General features: G+C 52.2%; 9 protein-coding genes across 9 annotated transcripts; 4 read left to right on the top strand and 5 right to left on the bottom strand.

The window, feature by feature from the left end:
- Window positions 1-180: 180 nt before the first annotated feature.
- Window positions 181-1,015, bottom strand: CKM354_000120400 (uncharacterized protein; the record flags this gene model as incomplete). The annotated part of the gene is made up of 2 exons (XM_044796320.1): window positions 181-761; window positions 982-1,015. The coding sequence occupies 2 exons, from the start codon at window positions 1,013-1,015 to the stop codon at window positions 181-183; spliced, it is 615 nt and encodes a 204-aa protein (XP_044652255.1).
- A 917-nt stretch (window positions 1,016-1,932) lies between these two features.
- On the bottom strand, window positions 1,933-3,051 carry CKM354_000120300 (uncharacterized protein; the record flags this gene model as incomplete). Its single annotated transcript, XM_044796319.1, has 3 exons — window positions 1,933-2,210; window positions 2,286-2,714; window positions 2,799-3,051. 3 exons carry the CDS (start codon window positions 3,049-3,051, stop codon window positions 1,933-1,935), a joined length of 960 nt encoding a protein of 319 aa, XP_044652254.1.
- A 1,138-nt stretch (window positions 3,052-4,189) lies between these two features.
- Window positions 4,190-4,958, bottom strand: CKM354_000120200 (protein retrieval receptor; the record flags this gene model as incomplete). The annotated part of the gene is made up of 4 exons (XM_044796318.1): window positions 4,190-4,235; window positions 4,311-4,653; window positions 4,715-4,832; window positions 4,893-4,958. 4 exons carry the CDS (start codon window positions 4,956-4,958, stop codon window positions 4,190-4,192), a joined length of 573 nt encoding a protein of 190 aa, XP_044652253.1.
- A 706-nt stretch (window positions 4,959-5,664) lies between these two features.
- On the top strand, window positions 5,665-6,595 carry CKM354_000120100 (uncharacterized protein; the record flags this gene model as incomplete). Its single annotated transcript, XM_044796317.1, has 2 exons — window positions 5,665-5,809; window positions 5,865-6,595. The coding sequence occupies 2 exons, from the start codon at window positions 5,665-5,667 to the stop codon at window positions 6,593-6,595; spliced, it is 876 nt and encodes a 291-aa protein (XP_044652252.1).
- A 104-nt stretch (window positions 6,596-6,699) lies between these two features.
- CKM354_000120000 (uncharacterized protein) lies at window positions 6,700-7,085 on the bottom strand (the record flags this gene model as incomplete). The annotated part of the gene is made up of 3 exons (XM_044796316.1): window positions 6,700-6,812; window positions 6,870-6,983; window positions 7,046-7,085. 3 exons carry the CDS (start codon window positions 7,083-7,085, stop codon window positions 6,700-6,702), a joined length of 267 nt encoding a protein of 88 aa, XP_044652251.1.
- A 387-nt stretch (window positions 7,086-7,472) lies between these two features.
- CKM354_000119900 (uncharacterized protein) lies at window positions 7,473-8,121 on the bottom strand (the record flags this gene model as incomplete). The annotated part of the gene is made up of 2 exons (XM_044796315.1): window positions 7,473-7,777; window positions 7,830-8,121. 2 exons carry the CDS (start codon window positions 8,119-8,121, stop codon window positions 7,473-7,475), a joined length of 597 nt encoding a protein of 198 aa, XP_044652250.1.
- Window positions 8,122-9,446: 1,325 nt separating this feature from the next.
- Window positions 9,447-10,711, top strand: CKM354_000119800 (uncharacterized protein; the record flags this gene model as incomplete). The annotated part of the gene is made up of 2 exons (XM_044796314.1): window positions 9,447-9,503; window positions 9,599-10,711. The coding sequence occupies 2 exons, from the start codon at window positions 9,447-9,449 to the stop codon at window positions 10,709-10,711; spliced, it is 1,170 nt and encodes a 389-aa protein (XP_044652249.1).
- A 271-nt stretch (window positions 10,712-10,982) lies between these two features.
- CKM354_000119700 (uncharacterized protein) lies at window positions 10,983-12,461 on the top strand (the record flags this gene model as incomplete). Its single annotated transcript, XM_044796313.1, has 1 exon — window positions 10,983-12,461. The coding sequence occupies one exon, from the start codon at window positions 10,983-10,985 to the stop codon at window positions 12,459-12,461; it is 1,479 nt and encodes a 492-aa protein (XP_044652248.1).
- Window positions 12,462-13,873: 1,412 nt separating this feature from the next.
- On the top strand, window positions 13,874-16,442 carry CKM354_000119600 (uncharacterized protein; the record flags this gene model as incomplete). The annotated part of the gene is made up of 2 exons (XM_044796312.1): window positions 13,874-15,965; window positions 16,018-16,442. 2 exons carry the CDS (start codon window positions 13,874-13,876, stop codon window positions 16,440-16,442), a joined length of 2,517 nt encoding a protein of 838 aa, XP_044652247.1.
- Window positions 16,443-16,589: the final 147 nt, after the last annotated feature.

Here is a 16,589-nt window from a genome sequence, read left to right as displayed (position 1 = left end):
CTAAATCAAGCTCGTGACAAAAATTCCTTCCACGTACCGATTGCTCCCATTTCCTTTTCATTCATATCCCCATCCGAAACGATATTCAAAATCGCGCAGGCAAACGTTGCAATCCTGTCGGATATCCGCGCGCACTATCAGGCGCCTGTCCTTGTTGTGTATTGTTGCGCTGGATGGCGATTACTTGCTGGCGTTGCGCCCAGATCGGCGGGGTTCGCCAGATTCGGTAGCAGCCCGCTTCTTTGGCTTCGGCTCCTTCTTGGGCGCAGAGTTGCCGTTCTTTGCTGGTCGTCCCTTCTTCTTCGGCGCTGCCTCGCCGTTCTCCTTCTTGTCGTCGGCAGTCTTCTGCTTCTTGGCATCTGCGGACTCTTCGTCCTTCTTGTCCTCGGCAGACTCCTCGGCTTTGCGCTTATCGCCAGTCTCAGCGTCGCCATTCTCCTTCTTCTCGTCCTTTTCGCCATTCTGCTTCTCGCCGTTCTCCTTCTTGTCGCCGTCATCTTTCTTGTCATTGGTTTCATTTTCAGTAACGGTCTTCTCCTCGCCCTGATCTTCCTTGTGCTTGTCGCCAGGCTTTTCTACATCAACCTCTGACGCCTTTTTGACGACGTTATTGCCAGAGCGCTCAATGACGATGGCTGGATTGTCTGGCTCGGCGTTCTTGGAGACGACATTGTCGTTCTTGGTGGTGATTTCAGCCTTGCCTTGTTCCTTCACTTCGGCAACGGTGCCACCTGGACGGCTGCCAGACCATTGCCACGAGACTGTGCGCGAGTGTCAGCGTGTTTCTAATGCGACCACGACCACAGGCGCATATGCCGAATGCATCATTGAGCTGGGCTGACTAAGCAGCCTCGACGACCAGGAGCTCTGACCCGGTTGCGACACCAGGCCTGGCGACGGCAGTGAAGCGGCGCGTTTGTCGCCAATGGGTCATCGAGCTCGAGGGCCGTTATGCGAACGCCGCGAATGGGGTTTGCTTACCGCTGTCGCCTTCCTTGATCTCCTTGTCGGCCATTGTAGTGTTGGCGAGCTGATCGCAAGCGGTGCTTGGCGCAAAGGGTGGGGAGAGTGAAGTGGTGGTGGCGCGACGATGATGAGGGTATAGATGTTGTCGCGTGATGGTCCGCGATGCAATGCGATGGGATTCAGAGAGGCAATTGAAAGTTGGGAGGAGAGGGTGAGAGGAGATCAAAGGTGAAGTTCACGAGCAAGCTCTCGGCGTACCCCAGACGAGATCCAGCCATCCGTTCCTTCTGTCTCTCCACGCGTCTGCGTCACTGCTGCACGCACCTGCCGACTGGATGCCATGCCAACTGCTCTGCACTGACCATCGCCGTTAGACAGCGCCAATTGACTCGACACGATCAGTTCCTCGCAGCCTCCAACATATACTTCCTTCTGCCTTCTCAAGTCCATCTGCCGCACACAAATAGAGCTCCGACGAGGATACACGAAAACACGTGATGGTATAACATCGGTTGTTGCAGCCTGACTCCACCGAGGCCATTGCAACTAACGTCACCATACTTCACGCTTTCATCACCTTACTTTCGAGTTCGATGTCTTTCTAGCTATTTATTCGCATTCGCTGACTTCAGCATGCTCCCATCTCTCACCACCTCACAGGAGACACTTCCCCGCTGTTGCACGGCCCTTAGCCACGAGGGACTGAGTGCCATGGTTGAGCCTCTTGAGCTCAGACCCGTTCAACAGGCATGTACGCTGCTCGACATAGAAGCGGCAAGCATGCTCCATCAGAGCTATTTCTCGCCTCGTCAAAAGGTGACACTGCCATTGCTGAGCCCCCAAACGCTCCTACTGACCTATTCCCACCGTACGGAAAATGGTATCAGAGACATGTCGAAAATATCAGGCCAATTGCGAACTCAGTCCTTTCGACCTACGGAAGTGGCTCCGTTCATCGCCATATCTTCATAAGACCTCCATCAACTGCGCGGTCAAGACGCCAATTGTCAGTAGCACTGGTCCCAAACCGACAGCGACCCGCCAAGCAAAGCCCTCTAATCTCATGCAGAGCAATTGTGCATCCTTCCCAGACTCCTTCAGCACCACAAATTGCGTCCGTTGCAGCTCTTTTTCATACGTCGAGTTATCGTCCGCCGCATGCAATTGCACCTGTTGCGCAATAACATCGTCCCAGTCCGGACTCTTGTAACTCGCGTTCGATGCCTGACTTCCATTGGCAATGCCTGTAAAAATGGTCAGTCCGTTCACCACTCACTCCTGACCCGTAGGAGGCATGCAAAGAGACAGACAAAACTCACTTCCACTCAAAAACGTGAAGCCACCCAGTTTATCCCACGTATCCTCGCACCCCGCAAACCCACTCCTTTGCGTGTCACCTGGTATGTAACAATCGCTATCATCAATGGAATCCGTATAGGCCTTCTTGATCGACCTCAAACACTCTTCACCAAGAAGACTCTCGCATGGATCATTGGCATAAATATCCATCCTCTTCTTCACATTCTCTGGAAAATCCGAACTATACCCCATCATGCCAAAGCACATATTCGGCGGCTCCTGGACAAGCCCAGCTTCTCGAAGCACATCAGTATCATTGGCGATTTTGGCGGACAAGTCATTGTATGTCTCGTGGCCTTCCCATTGCAGTGCGTAGCTTGTAACAACGGCTTTTTCACGTCCCGGCGAGGAGAGATTTCCTGGTAGCCAGGCGTCGGCTGTGTTCCATCCTGTTCGTGGACGTGCTTGGTCAGTAATCCATAACTTTTCGAATGACACATCCGCTGGTGCGAGCTATATGAGAAAAGACATACTTATTGTCCACAACCCATTGTCCTCGGCAGGGCCACTCCAATTGAAACCCGAATATCTCAAAGGATAATCCGTGCTGTTCCGTAGCGGAAGATTCTGTCGAATATACTGGTATAATTCTTCCGATCCGGCGCCGATGTTGCTGTTGACTATTGCGCTATCATTCCCGTTGATTCCTTGCGCTTGTGTGATAGAAGCTGATGCGAGCAGGATGGTTGCAAGAAGTGTTGCGTTATGCAGAAGAGAGGCCGGCATTGTGGCTTCTGTAGTGTAAAACTGATGAAGTGAATTCACAATTCGCTAAGCGTGTGCTGCAGGATATTTTCCGCATGCCACTTTTTTTCTTTCTTATGTCTTTATCGATGTCATACCACACTGCCTGTCCTCCAGTACACAACCGCCTGACCATTCTGTGTCGATCTTCCATTCCTTCGCGAACTCTATACCATCCGCCAAGAAATGCTCTTCTCACACTTGATACTCTTTCAGTCTTACCGTAACATCGCCGCGTCGCATTACTGGCATTTCTCGTATTCTCCTTTGCCTATATGAGGTCGCCTGACCTTGGCAGAATGCCACCGGCACTAGGAGTGGCAAGCCGTGATCTGCATGAACATTCAATTAGACTCTTCAGGACGTCATACCACAGCGAATCTGTCTTGATTGACTTTGCGAGATATGTAAGGCCTCCCATTCTTCTACGCATCGCAGAGACTGCTTCTTATGGGTGGGGATCGCGTTCGTTGTTCTGGTTCTTCTTTCGGTCGGAGTGTCTTGTGCCACGGAAAGAGACATGCACAAATGGAAGTTGCGCTGGACTTGTTATGCCGTGGAACCACTAGGAGCGCCGAAAGTCCACATCGCTACTTAAATCGTTCGTGAAGGCGGGCAAGAATTTCCTGCACCGTTTGGCAAGCCTTGTTTGTGATTAGTGGAAGCTTTGTCGCTACAAACCTACGATTATAGGAGGTGGTCGAAGAGTGGTGCGAAGCAGTGGTGTCTCGCGAAGCTGCTGTCTAAATGGCCCTGGTCATTGTCTCTGGGATGTGGCGGGCTCAACTCGTCCTATCGGAACGTTTCAGGATTCGTAATGCGACAGCATGAGTGACTTGTAAGGTCCCTCTTCCTCGAACGTGGGCAGGCGATCGGTTCTTTCAACAACCCTGTCCTGTTTCGCTTCACGCCCTCGAGACGGTCGTCAGACGGAAAGCGCGACTGCAATCCGGAAATGCTGCGAGAGAGCGATTCGCCGCAGTTCGGAGCTTGGAAAGAAGGGAATAGGTGAAGGGCCACATGTCCATGTTTCTCGTTGTTCATATTACACACTTGCCCCAATGCAATGCTGGTCGTACATATTCTATCATCCTCAAAACGCCTCCCAGTACAGGACTGCTTATTTGGCAGAGTACTTGGTCTTGCCAAAGTCCCACGGCACGTATCTGTATCATCTACGTTAGCCCACCACGCTCTGGTCCCAAATCTACACTTCTCCAATGATCGTTCTCATCACTCACCTGTACTTGATCATGCTGTGGATCTGCCTCCGCATAGTCAAAAACACCAGAATCAACCAGTATACAACCAACACTGGCCAGAAGACCGGCAAGTTGAAGATCTCACTCCAGCTGCATAGGAAGCTCAATGCCACTGCTCTTGTCGCTGAGTGCCAGAACTTGAATTCGGGGAGTCGGCGCACGAAGGGCTTGAACTCTTGGTCGTTCTTCGTCGGAAGGGAGGAAGCCTGGCCGGATGGAACCCCGTCTTCCATATCTGTGTCGGCTTCGAGTGAGGGGTCGAACTTCGGCGAGATGAAGGCGAGGAAAAGGTTAAGTAGGTAGATGCCGAGCGCGTATGCGACTGCATTGAGGGTCAGCGCGACTGATCAATGGTGTCGACTGATGGCTTGCGATCCGCATACCAATGTACCAGCCTTGGGCAACTACTATCCGCAAGGCAAACAGGAAGAACAGGACACCGGTGCCAATCCATCTGTATGCGATGTAGGGAGTTGATTTGTCGAGGTATGTCTGATAGATCTGTTTGTGGTGTTACTTCGTATGCGCTTCCAATTTGCCATCTCTTTCGGTGCAGCCTACCTGCTGGAATCTGGTCGTTTGGGCCGAGACCGCGGCGAAGGGCGTATCAGGTTCGGGCGCATCCATGTTGAGAGATGAAGAGGGTGGCCAGCAGTCGCAGGTGCGATCGACAGGTGTGTGTGTGTGTTTTGGCGGTCGTCGTGGGGAGGAAGACGGGGCTTGCTGTCGAATGCCACCTGGTAGCGAATGGATGGTCCCTATATTTTCAGGCGAAGCCACGTTCGTTGAGACGACAGGATCGCCGACACGCGTGCGCCGAAGGCCCACATTCAAAGTCTAAATGATGATTGGTCCAAGCACCGTCTGTCGTTCCCCAAGCGGTCCCTATACTGGACATAACACTTTGCCAACCGGCATGCGTTTCATGCGCGCGACTCCCGAGAACGCGTCTATCAGGAGGAGCTGTCAGGGTGTCCTCTCAGCTCATTGCCAGCGCTCTATGGTGTTCTCGTGCTGGAGAAGGAGACCGAGCACATGCAGCTGCCTGCACTGATCGCGTCAGTCGCTGGCCAGTCACTCTGAGGTGGTCTCCGACCGTAGGTCACATCAGCGCCCTCGACTCTGAATTGAGCATGCTATGCCTTATCAATCAATGGCAGAGAACATAGGACGATGATGCCCGACATCAATTAGTGCCAAGCAATCCGGCATCATGGGCAGGGTCGCTGCGGCTTAAGCTCTGTATCCGAGGTGGAAGAGAGCTTTGGAGCAACTTGCATTGACTGCTGCTTTGCTTTCTTCTACATCCGCAAACACAACACAGTTACTATTCATGATGCTGGCGTCAAAACTCAGGCCTAGTGCCACCCAATTCGGCCGCTTTATGCTGCCATTACGCGTCAGGAACTACTCCAGCGCACAGGAGCAGGCATACGAACACATTAAAGTGTCTACACCTCGACCAGGTGTCGGACTTGGTGAATCTCTCTTACCAAAATTGCTATACTTAGCTAAATACTGACTCTCCTACAGTCGAGCTCCACCGCCCCAAAGCACTCAATGCCCTTTTCACACCCCTCATCCTCGAGCTCAATACCGCCCTGAAAGCATTCGACAAGGACTCCACGATTGGCGCAATCGTCCTGACCGGATCACACAAGGCCTTCGCGGCCGGCGCTGACATCAAAGAGATGTCGACCAAAACCTTCTCCGACGCCTACGGTGACGACTTCATCGAATCGTGGTCCGATCTCCCAAACACCATCAAGAAACCCGTCATTTCTGCAGTAAATGGACATGCATTGGGAGGTGGCTGCGAGTTGGCAATGATGGCTGATATTCTATACGCTTCCGAGAAAGCAAATTTTGGACAGCCCGAGATCAAGCTCGGCGTTATTCCCGGCGCAGGAGGCTCTCAGCGATTGACACGAGCAATTGGCAAGTCAAGAGCTATGGAACTCATTCTGACAGGGAAGAACTTCAGTGGAAAAGAAGCATTTGAATGGGGACTTGCGGCAAGAGTCTTTGCTACACCAGAAGAATGTGTAGAAGGTGCGTTGGCTACGGCGGAGACCATTGCAGGCTACAGCAAGATGGCCGTCAAGGCATGCAAGGAAGTGGTGAATAAGAGCCAGGACTTGGGTATTCGAGAGGGAGTAGAATATGAGAGGAGACTTTTCCATGGCTTGTTCGGCAGCCAAGATCAAAAGATTGGAATGGAAGCTTTTGCGAAGAAGCAGAAGGCTGAGTGGACGCATCGGTAGAGCGTTGGTTAATGAATCATAAAAGACATAATACTGCCCGAGAAGCTGTGTTGTACAATTTGTCGTAACAATCGTGGAGAGAGAAAGAGCTCCATGCTCAGCGCTCACTTCTTGAAGTTCATGCCCAGATGATCCGCAGAGCCCGTCTGCTGATTCGCGATCTGGTCCTGTGCCTTGACAGATGTTCCGCCAACAGTGTCTCCAGAGCGCTTGCCGCCTATTTTCTCGTCATTAGCATTGTTCAGTGAACTGTACTCAACTCAGAATCGCTCACCTGAACCCATTTCATTCAAAGAATCACTCGCAGCCTGCGCCTTTTTCTGTCCACTCGACTGCGTCTGCTCCGTCATCATATCTCCCACCGCAGTAGAAGCTCCCTGCAGACCTCCTAAACAAGCCTCATCAGCATACACAACCCAATCTTACAACAGCCAAGCAAGAAATACTCACCTCCCTGTCCCTTCAACGCATTCTTCATATCCTGTGCCATATTTCCCAGATAGGACGCCGTTTTGACTGACTTTCAGGTTTATTGTAGTATAGAGACGAACGTGTGGCTTCTTCGCCTAATGTGAAGTATAGATTGGTGAAAGGAAGATCCACATCTCAAAGGTATTCTTCACTTGGCTATGTTGTTACACAAATACTGCGTCATAGCTTTGGAAATGTTGGAAGCTGTGACAGGGATTATCAAACAGAGGTATGTGGGGATGGGGACACACTTCACGTTTCAGGTTGGTGATGGTGGATAAGTGTCGTGCTATCATTAACATAGTTATGCTATTAACTGTCTGTTGGAGTTGTATGCAATGCGTTGCGGGCCAGCGGGTTGCTCAATTATGCTTCTTCAAGATCCTGCTCACGTGTAGAAGTTGGTTTACTTCACAAACTTCCTCACAACGTCCACCTTTTGGCAGCTTGGGTTCTGTGGCTTCGCGTTGCCAACGACAAAATTCAGAGACTCGTACGCATAGGCAGCATAGGCGTAGTTGCAGATGTACCAATGGTACAGAGCCCTCTCGTTGCCTTGCTTTGGCGGGCTGACGGTGTCGTCGTAGTAAGTCGGTACAAACATCTTGTTGTTCTTGTCGAATCCGACCTGGACATTCTGGTCACTGGGCGAGAATTGAGCGTGGGCAACATTGGTCGAAGGATTGTAGACGAAAACCATTGGCTCCGAGGCTGAGGCTCGTCAGCAGATGATATGGTAAAAAGGATCTTCACAAATGCTCACTCTTGAAGTTTCCTCCCACTAACTCCCAGGTGAGGACACCAGACTTTCCGAGATTCTTATCAGACACGACTTGGCCATCAGTTGTATTCCATTGGTACTGTGAAGCTGCGTAAGGTCCGATACAGAGACCCTCGATAGCAGCACCTTCGTGGCAGGAAGTGAGGGTCTTGCCGTTCAGGGTTGCATTGGTGCTTTGCAGTGAGAGAGTGAACGGCTTTGACTGTGTCGTTTGAGCCGCGATCGTGGTCGTCAGCGAAAGCAGAGCTGCTGCATTCGCGATGGTGGACTTCATCTTGTCGGCTGTGAAATTCGCTGTGATTGAGGAAGTGTTGTTTGTTTGAAGATGTCAATTGTTACTGTGATGGCACTTTACCTTGCTCGAGCATCACGATTATATACGTGAAGTTCAGGCGACCAGCTCAATGCCACAAACTCCGCACACGATGTAACGCGTGTACCAAACGGCATTTCGGCATGCGACGTCTAGACGAGCCATCAAAGGTAGTCAACTTCGCAGCTCAATGGTGTGGTACGCTTTGGGTAAACCTCGAAGGTCAGTTGCTCCAGAATGACGTACAATTGTGACTTGCCTCACAGTTGCGCGGTTCTAGCGGCTTTCGCTGCTATTCTTGGCCCACTGCATGGCGCGCTATGCAGCTTGACATGGAAAGCTTGGTGATCTTGTACTTGCTGGGAGAGAGTTTCTTTGTCTTGCTGCGGTCCCAAAACTTTGTGCGTCGCTGAGCTGTGCTTTGGACGCCTGATCTCTGCTTTGGTTCGTACCATGCTCATTCAGGTGCAAGTAGAGTCGCCAGCGGAGAGTTTGTGCATCCGTATGAGAACGGTAAGCCGACTGTACCACAGCACGACAGGGACATGGTGCAGCGACTTCGTATACGGGAGAGCCTTCCCAGGTCAGGCGAGCCATGATAGCGCTGATGATGACAGGGTATCGAGCTGTAGCGGTCTGGCTACGCCAAAAGTGGTCTTCCCGTCAAAGGACATGTTCGAGTGCTCCTCAATCTGCTAGTTAGTGGTTGCGGGGAGCTGGAGAAGGCCAGACTCTGGCATCGCCGCTGGGCTGATGGCGGAGCCAAAGATTCGAGCGTCTCGTGCCTTTGAGTCTCTTCAAAAATCGAGAAGAGCTTTGCCGCCTAGAGGTTTTTGCGCGACTGGTGTTATAGTGCAATACAGTTCCAAATCATTGCGATGGCGAGAAAGGCGAAGAATGGGATCGGCACTAGTTAACGGCGAGATGTGCTTGCCGAAGCAGAACGCTTGCGTCAAATCCGCTTTGCAGCTGCGTGCCCGATTCCGAGCCGCGTAGTCGGTGTACCTCCCGTTGCACTTCTGCTTGCCTCTATGTCCATCTTATGTTGTTGCCTACAGGTCTGGTCCAAGACGACTTCGCAACTCACGAGAATGTGAGAAGATCATCAAAGATGACTCGGGCGAAATCGAAAATGACCACACTGCCCCTCAGTACCTCGGTCCCACGTGCAAAAGGGAAGCTTAAATTCGGCATCCCAATACCATCCTTCTTCACGCCGTGAAGACTATAAACGCGCGGAAATCTGACCTCGAACTACAAAAGAGAAGCAACTACATTTCGAGAAAATGGGCGTCCTTCGCTACGGGACTGCAGCTGTACTGGCGGGCGTCGTGGTGGTCGCGGTAAGTGGGCTCCACTGCATACCATCTGGATGCCACCCCAAGATGGCGTTTGCATTGTCTTGACGAACATGGCTAACGAGACTATCTGTTCGTAGCACCTCGCTCTCCAGAAGCAATTTGAAAACAATGGCTTGTGGTCCCTGGATACGATCTTGGTCCACAAGAACAAGACATTGCCAAACACCAAAATCCCACTCAAGCTGCCATCAACAGGCCTCGCAGGATTGGACAGCTACTTCAACTTCATGTTGTCCTTTTTCTGGGTGTCATTCGATCCTCGCAATGTGCGCGCACATCTGCAGGGCAATCACCTGTTGGGCACTCTTTCTAGCATTTGGATCATTCAACTCCTTGAGGCACACGGAACCACCAAGGCTGCATCTGCAGGCATTATATTCTCGACCTACTTCCTGGAAATAATGGGAGAGCTCCTCGGTATCGGCCTTTTCACTCCCATCTGGTGTATTGTGCACCTGTTGATCACTTCGGCCCCAAGCACGAAATCTGACGCCAGGGTCACAAAGCTGTCTGCACCAAAAAGTAGCCTGAGAGCCCTCGGATACGCGCTTCTCGTCGGGCACGTGGTTCCTACAGTGCTTATGCTGCAGCTTGAGGCCGATGGCGAAGGCGTTGCTTCCAAGCAGATTTGGACAATTGCTAGGCTCTTCCATCCGATCTATCTTTTCGTCTGCCTGCAAGTCTTCAAGACGCTGTTTGGTGGAAGCTCGTCTGCACCTGCAACTGATGCTCCACAACGACTTCTTGCCACAAGGCGCAAGCTCTACCAATTCAGCATCCTAGCTTCAGGTTTCTTCCACGTTACCTCGCTCGCTATGCTATTTGCCGACAAACTCTTCGCTGGATGGCTGCGCGAAGATGTACTCCCTGGACTGCATGTGGGCACAATGTTCATTCCGGCTCCCTTCTGGACGCGCACGAATATGTCCTTCGAGACTGCCGTTGCAGTCTTTCTACAATGGGACTACACCTGCTCTGCCGGCGCAATTGTGATCTGGGCCGCCTCCCAGTGGTTGGAGGCTGTGTCTGTCAGCAAGACTGACGGCACAAGGATCGTCGAGACTTTAGGCCAGAGCCTTCTGGTTGCGCTCCTGGCTGGACCTGCCGCGGCTGCAGCGTTCTTGTTGCAAGAACGTGATACTGCGCTCGCTGCGGGTCTTCTTGAGGGCAAAGGCCCTAAGCAGCAGTGAAGATGAGTAGGAAGCGAACATGTACGTGTAGATGAAGTGGGACTGAGGAGGAGGAAAGAAGGCGTTACGGCCATCGGACGAAAATAGGGCGGGTAATTGTTTTGCCTAGCGTGGCTTTTCGGCTCTCAGCCGAAAGCAGACACCTCGCGACCAAAACTTTTGATAGGAGAACTCGACATCGGGTCGACAACAATGTACAAAATCTTTGCTTCATGTACTATTAATTTTCTGTTCTGATGTAATTCACGGTTCATGGCGCGGGTGCTGAAGCATGTCACGGATTCTACACGCGCACGGCATAGGTGCTTTCCCATTTCCGTCAGCTCATGATGGCATTGGCTACATTCGTTCTACCATCGAAAGGATCTTCCGGCTAGACTTTAACCAACTTGGATCACTCGTTGCAATCGTTGGGATAATACCGGCCGCTACGCGATATGTTCACCTGGCATGGCGAGAAGCTTCTACGTGGATCAAGCATTTCTTCATTGCCAGCGTCTCCATCCCAGCACACGACCCGGTGAACAGGAGTGTCAGCACATGGCTGCATGAGAACATCATTGAGCCACGTCGGCTGAGATTTCACACTGCACGCACACAACTTGGACGAAGTGCGGACCCCGGCGCTGGTTTGAAGAAATCGCAACCGGTTCAATACCTGCCTCAGTGGCAGCATATCTGGTTCAGACATGGTGGCCGGCTCTTTTCAGTTACGCGAGCGCTCGACAACTTCTCGTCCTCAGCACGAGATTCTAGCTATGATGGCTTTGGTGGCGAAGAACTTGTGATCAACTGCTTGGGCTTGTCTTCAGATCCGGTCAAGCATTTCATCGAAGGATGTCGGCAAGCAGCAGATCAAAATGCTCAACTATATGTCATCATATATAGCCGCGATCGCTACTGTATGTCGTGGAAGCCCAGGTTACGGCGACCATTACGACGACTGGATACTGTTCATTTTGATGATTCGTTGAAAGCGGCCTTGATCACGGACATTCGAACTTACCTCGACCCTCGGACGCAAAAGCTGTACCAGAGCCGGAGCATGCCATATAGGCGGGGGTATCTATTTCATGGGCCACCTGGATCAGGCAAATCGTCTTTGTCGACAGCAATAGCTGGCGAATTCGGGCTGGATCTATACGAGGTCAAGATCCCGAGCACACCGAGTGATGGGGACTTGGAGCAGATGTTTTCGGAAGTGCCGCCAAGGTGCATTGTACTTCTGGAAGATATCGATGCTGTCTGGACAGGACGCGATCGGCAGCTGTCTGACAGTGACGATGACTGCAGCACTGCATCCAACGTCACACTGTCTGGATTACTCAACGTCCTCGATGGTGTTGGATCTCAGGAAGGCCGAATCGTAATCATGACAACAAACAGAATCGATGAACTGGATCCTGCCTTGACCAGGCCTGGTCGCGTGGATTTCAAGGTATACCTGGGGCATATCTCGCAATCATCGGCAGAGGCCATGTTCATACGAATGTTTGCGCCAGAGTTGCTTCAGTGGGCGCGAAAGTCATCCGAGAGCCCGGAAACATTGGACGAGCACGTATCGCTGGAGCAGATCAGAATGCTCGCAGCAGATTTCGCGAGACAAATTCCCGAGAACACTTTCACTCCATCGCAGTTGCAGGGTTTCTTCCAGCTGCATCTGAATAGCGCAGTGCGTGCGGCTGCGAGTATTACGGACTGGGTGAAGCAGCATCAGGAGCATGAGAAGGATGGGGTGCGAACCTTTTGACAATATGAGTTTGTCATTTGAATGAATCTTGTGTAAAATTAGACATGACTTGTACATCACGCAGAGTCGTAGGGCAAGAGCCTGGCCATAACGGGGGAGTTGCAATGCGGCGTCTTTCGAGCAGCACCTTAGCACCAGCTCTTACCATCGTCGCTGCGACTACGGTCCAGCTTGCCCAGATTCTGGTGATTACGACGGCATACTGCTCTCAGCACGGCAGCGCCTCCCTCGCAGAACTACGAGGTCAACCTCCATCCTCGACTTCGCGTGGCCCTTGTGCTCAAAGCCAAATTCTCTTCATTGCGATATGATGCTCACGTGTGACAGCTCTTCCTTTCGCAGCCTACATTCACTATTCTGCTGCTGGTCTCCCTCGCACGTGATGGCAATGCTATACACCCATATTTCGTCGCTGCTCGAGGTTTCGTTGGCAGCCGGACGCGCGATATGTCGCCTGAGGGGTTCACGATCCTTATTTGAAGAGCTCAGCATCTGCCGTGTCGTCCTCTATCGGCTTGGTATGCTTCTGTGGACAGTGCTATCAGGCCATGCCTCCGTGAAGTTGAAGCCGCGGCAGTTGCTGGCTTGGGGAGTAAACATGGCAACAAGTGCTCATGTACGAAGTGCTCCTATTACACCCGATGCTACCGCCGGATCACCTGAAGAAGCATGTCCTAGGCACAAGGTAGGCTGTGTGGATTGTTTCGCACAGCTGGAGCAGCGAGAGCAAGTGAAGTGAACTTAGTGCACCATGTGTTGGGAATTCGCATCTACGATTGGCTAAGAACGAAGGCGGGTCCACGACGAACGGACCTCTCAAACCCTCGATTCAACCCACGCCCACCCTCAAAGCTCACCCGAACTATGACCCTGCAGTCATCAGGCTTCGTCTCTATTGAGATCTGTTCTCTGCCGCCGAGCCTGTGCTACCGTAGCTGGGCCGTCGTGGACTCCATGTGCGCTGCTGATAGGCCACAGATCCCTCTGGGCGACACCTCTCCATCCCAACCACGACCGGGACGATCACGCTTGAACCTGCATCACAAGCCGATGCACGTACCCCAGCGGGGCAGGCGTCGCTCCTTGGTGGGATCTGCCAATGTCAACCCGGCGGCGGAATTGCGTACTGGCGAGCAGACGCGTGTTGGCTGGCCACGATCACCTTGAAGATGGAGGCGGCAAGCTCGTCAGAAGCATACCTTTCCCTAGCCTGCGTGGGCTTGCCCCAGACCGAGATACGACGGACTGAGATTGGAACGTCAAGCTAGGTGGGCTGTTTTTCCTATTACACTCGAGGTTGCTTGCCTGACTTCTTCCACCCTTTCTCCCACATCCCTCTCACTCTCGTGCTCTCCTTCCTCTACGACAGACGAAGGCACGCGAGCTCAACACTCGCAGCAACAGCCTTCACCATGGCGTCCTTCCTTACATCCGTCAACGATCGCCTGGCACTGCCCGAATACCAGCTCTCGTTGGTGTCGATATGCGGCATCCTCTTCGTCCTGGCTTGGGTCCTGCTCTTTTTCACAGAGCTGAGCAGTATTAAGCAAGCCTACAACAGCGCCAAATACCTCTTCAAGTTCGTCTATTCCTGCTTCTTCAAGCCCCACACCGGAGACGGCACTGGAAAGCAGCAAGATGCTCTCGAGAGCTTCTACAAGTCTCAGGCCGAGATCTACGACGCTACGCGATCACGGCTCTTGCAGGGAAGAGAAGATATGCTGGCTCTTGTAGCAGCTCAGGTCAAATACAGACGGGATATAGGCCAGACAAGCGCTAAGCCAATCTGGGTTGACATTGGAGGCGGTACAGGATGGAACATCGAACAGATGGCTGAGCACGTGGATGTGCCCAACTTCTTCCATGCTGTTTATCTAGTTGATCTGAGCACTTCTCTGTGCGAGATTGCGCGCAAGCGATTCGAGAGACTTGGCTGGAAGAACGTCCACGTCATTTGTGAGGATGCTCGCGTCTTCAGATTGTCCGACTACGAAGCTGGAATTGAGGACGAGAAGCGCGATTTCAGCATTGGCCGCTCTGCATACGACGATGAGGCACGCGACAGCGTCGGTGCTGATGTCCTCACCATGTCCTACAGCTTGAGCATGATACCGGAGTTCCACCCAGCAGTGGACAGTGTCGCCAACCTCTTGGCACCAAATGGCATCGTTGGCGTGGTCGACTTCTACGTCCAGAACAAGATTGAATTCGCAGGTCGCAACTACACTGGTGGCAGTATTGACCGACACTGCATGTGGATCAGCCGTGTCTTCTGGAGGACATGGTTTGAGCTCGACCGCGTCAACCTGGATTCTGCGAGACGCGACTACATTGAGTACAAATTCGGCACAATTCTCAGCACAAACCGCAGATGTCACCTCCTCGGCTTCCGAATTCCATACTACATCTTTGTTGGATGTGCTCGCACCACGATCAACCCACTCCAGCAAATGGCAGCAGTGGACGCTGCTGTCACTGAAAGTCCATTCATTGCAGCTCTCGACATCCATGCCCAAAGCTTAACCCGCAAGAACCGCCGCAGCTCTAGCGCCGAACGTCGCAGCAAAGCATACGATACGGCAGTCGTGAATCTCGCAGCCAGTCTTCCACTCCCTGCTGCTTACTACCAAACCAACAAGACCCGAGTATACTACGACGACACGCTTCAGAAGCATCGCCAATTCAACGACGAATACATCTACAGCTTCACATGGGAGGATTCACGAGTCGATTCTCGACTGCTCAAAATCACATCAGACGATGTCATTCTGGCTCTTACCAGCGCTGGAGACAACATTCTCAGCTACGCCCTCGAACGACCAAAGCGAATTCATGCAGTTGATTTGAACCCAGCACAGAATCACCTTCTTGAGCTTAAGGTGGCTGCATTCCGTGGACTCGAGTACCAAGACTTCTGGAGGATGTTTGGTGATGGCAAGATCGACAATTTCCACAAGCTTTTGTTGGAGCGTCTATCTCCCCATCTTTCCTCTCAGGCCTTTGACTTTTGGCTTCATGCTGGTCCTTCGACCTTTGACCCTCGCGGCAAGGGATTATACTTCACTGGTGGCAGCCGACATGCGCTCAAGCTTGTTTCATGGCTTGGCAGCCTTCTCGGTGTCCGCAAAGATATGGACAAATTGGCTTCGGCATCGACTCTAGCCGAGCAACGCGAGATCTGGAATCGACGCGTGAGAAAGGTGCTCCTCTCGCAATTGCTTGCGTATTTTGTCGTTGGCTCAGAAAGATTCTTGTGGAAGGCGCTCGGCGTTCCTGGTGAGCAGCGAGCTATGATTGAGGAGGACTTCAAGCTCCAGCTTGATCGAGGAGATGCTGTCAAGGCTGACAAGAGCGGCGAGAAGAGCGGCACAGGCGAGTCAGGTGCTGTGGGTGCCACGAAGAGTGGGAAGGCGATCTGGAACTATGGCGTTCAGACGCTCGATCCAGTCGCTAATGGAACTCTGCTCAGCGAGGATAACCACTACTATTTGCTGTGTCTGCTTGGTAGGTCCGGCGCTTATGGCTTCACAAGTAAAGATCGACTAACATTGAACAGGTCACTACACTCGCCGCTGCCACCCAACTTACCTCACGCCGAAATCCCACATGAAACTCTCCGCCCCAGGCGCTCTCGAAAACATTCGCATCCACACCGACGAACTCGCCGAAGTCTTCGCTCGCATGCAACCCGAAGCTCTCACCATCGCAGTCCTCATGGACAGCATGGACTGGTTCACGCCCGGTGGACCAGAAGCCCCAGCACAATGCAAAGCTGTCAACCGCGCCCTCAAACTCGGAGGCCGCGTTTTGATTCGCAGTGCAGGTCTCAATCCGTGGTATATGCGGGTCTTTGAAGAGTATGGGTTCAGCCCGAAGAGAGTGGCCGCGAGGATACCACCTGGCACATGTACAGACCGAGTAAATATGTACGCCAGTACTTGGATATGTACCAAGGTTGTGAGTCTGGTCGAGAAGGAATAAGGATGGATGTACATATGGTGTGGCCAGACAAGTATGATGGATGATGAATGATGACAAACGACAGAGGACGTAGAGGAAGTGTGGAAGAAAAGCCATTTCGTCTTAGCTGACCTGTAGGCAGCTTCTCAATGAACAGCATGCAATGCC

The sequence above is a fragment of the Cercospora kikuchii genome (assembly GCF_019650295.1).
Source record: "Cercospora kikuchii DNA, contig_00001, whole genome shotgun sequence".
Taxonomy (NCBI): domain Eukaryota; kingdom Fungi; phylum Ascomycota; class Dothideomycetes; order Mycosphaerellales; family Mycosphaerellaceae; genus Cercospora; species Cercospora kikuchii.
This window is presented reverse-complemented; position numbering and strand designations above follow the sequence as displayed.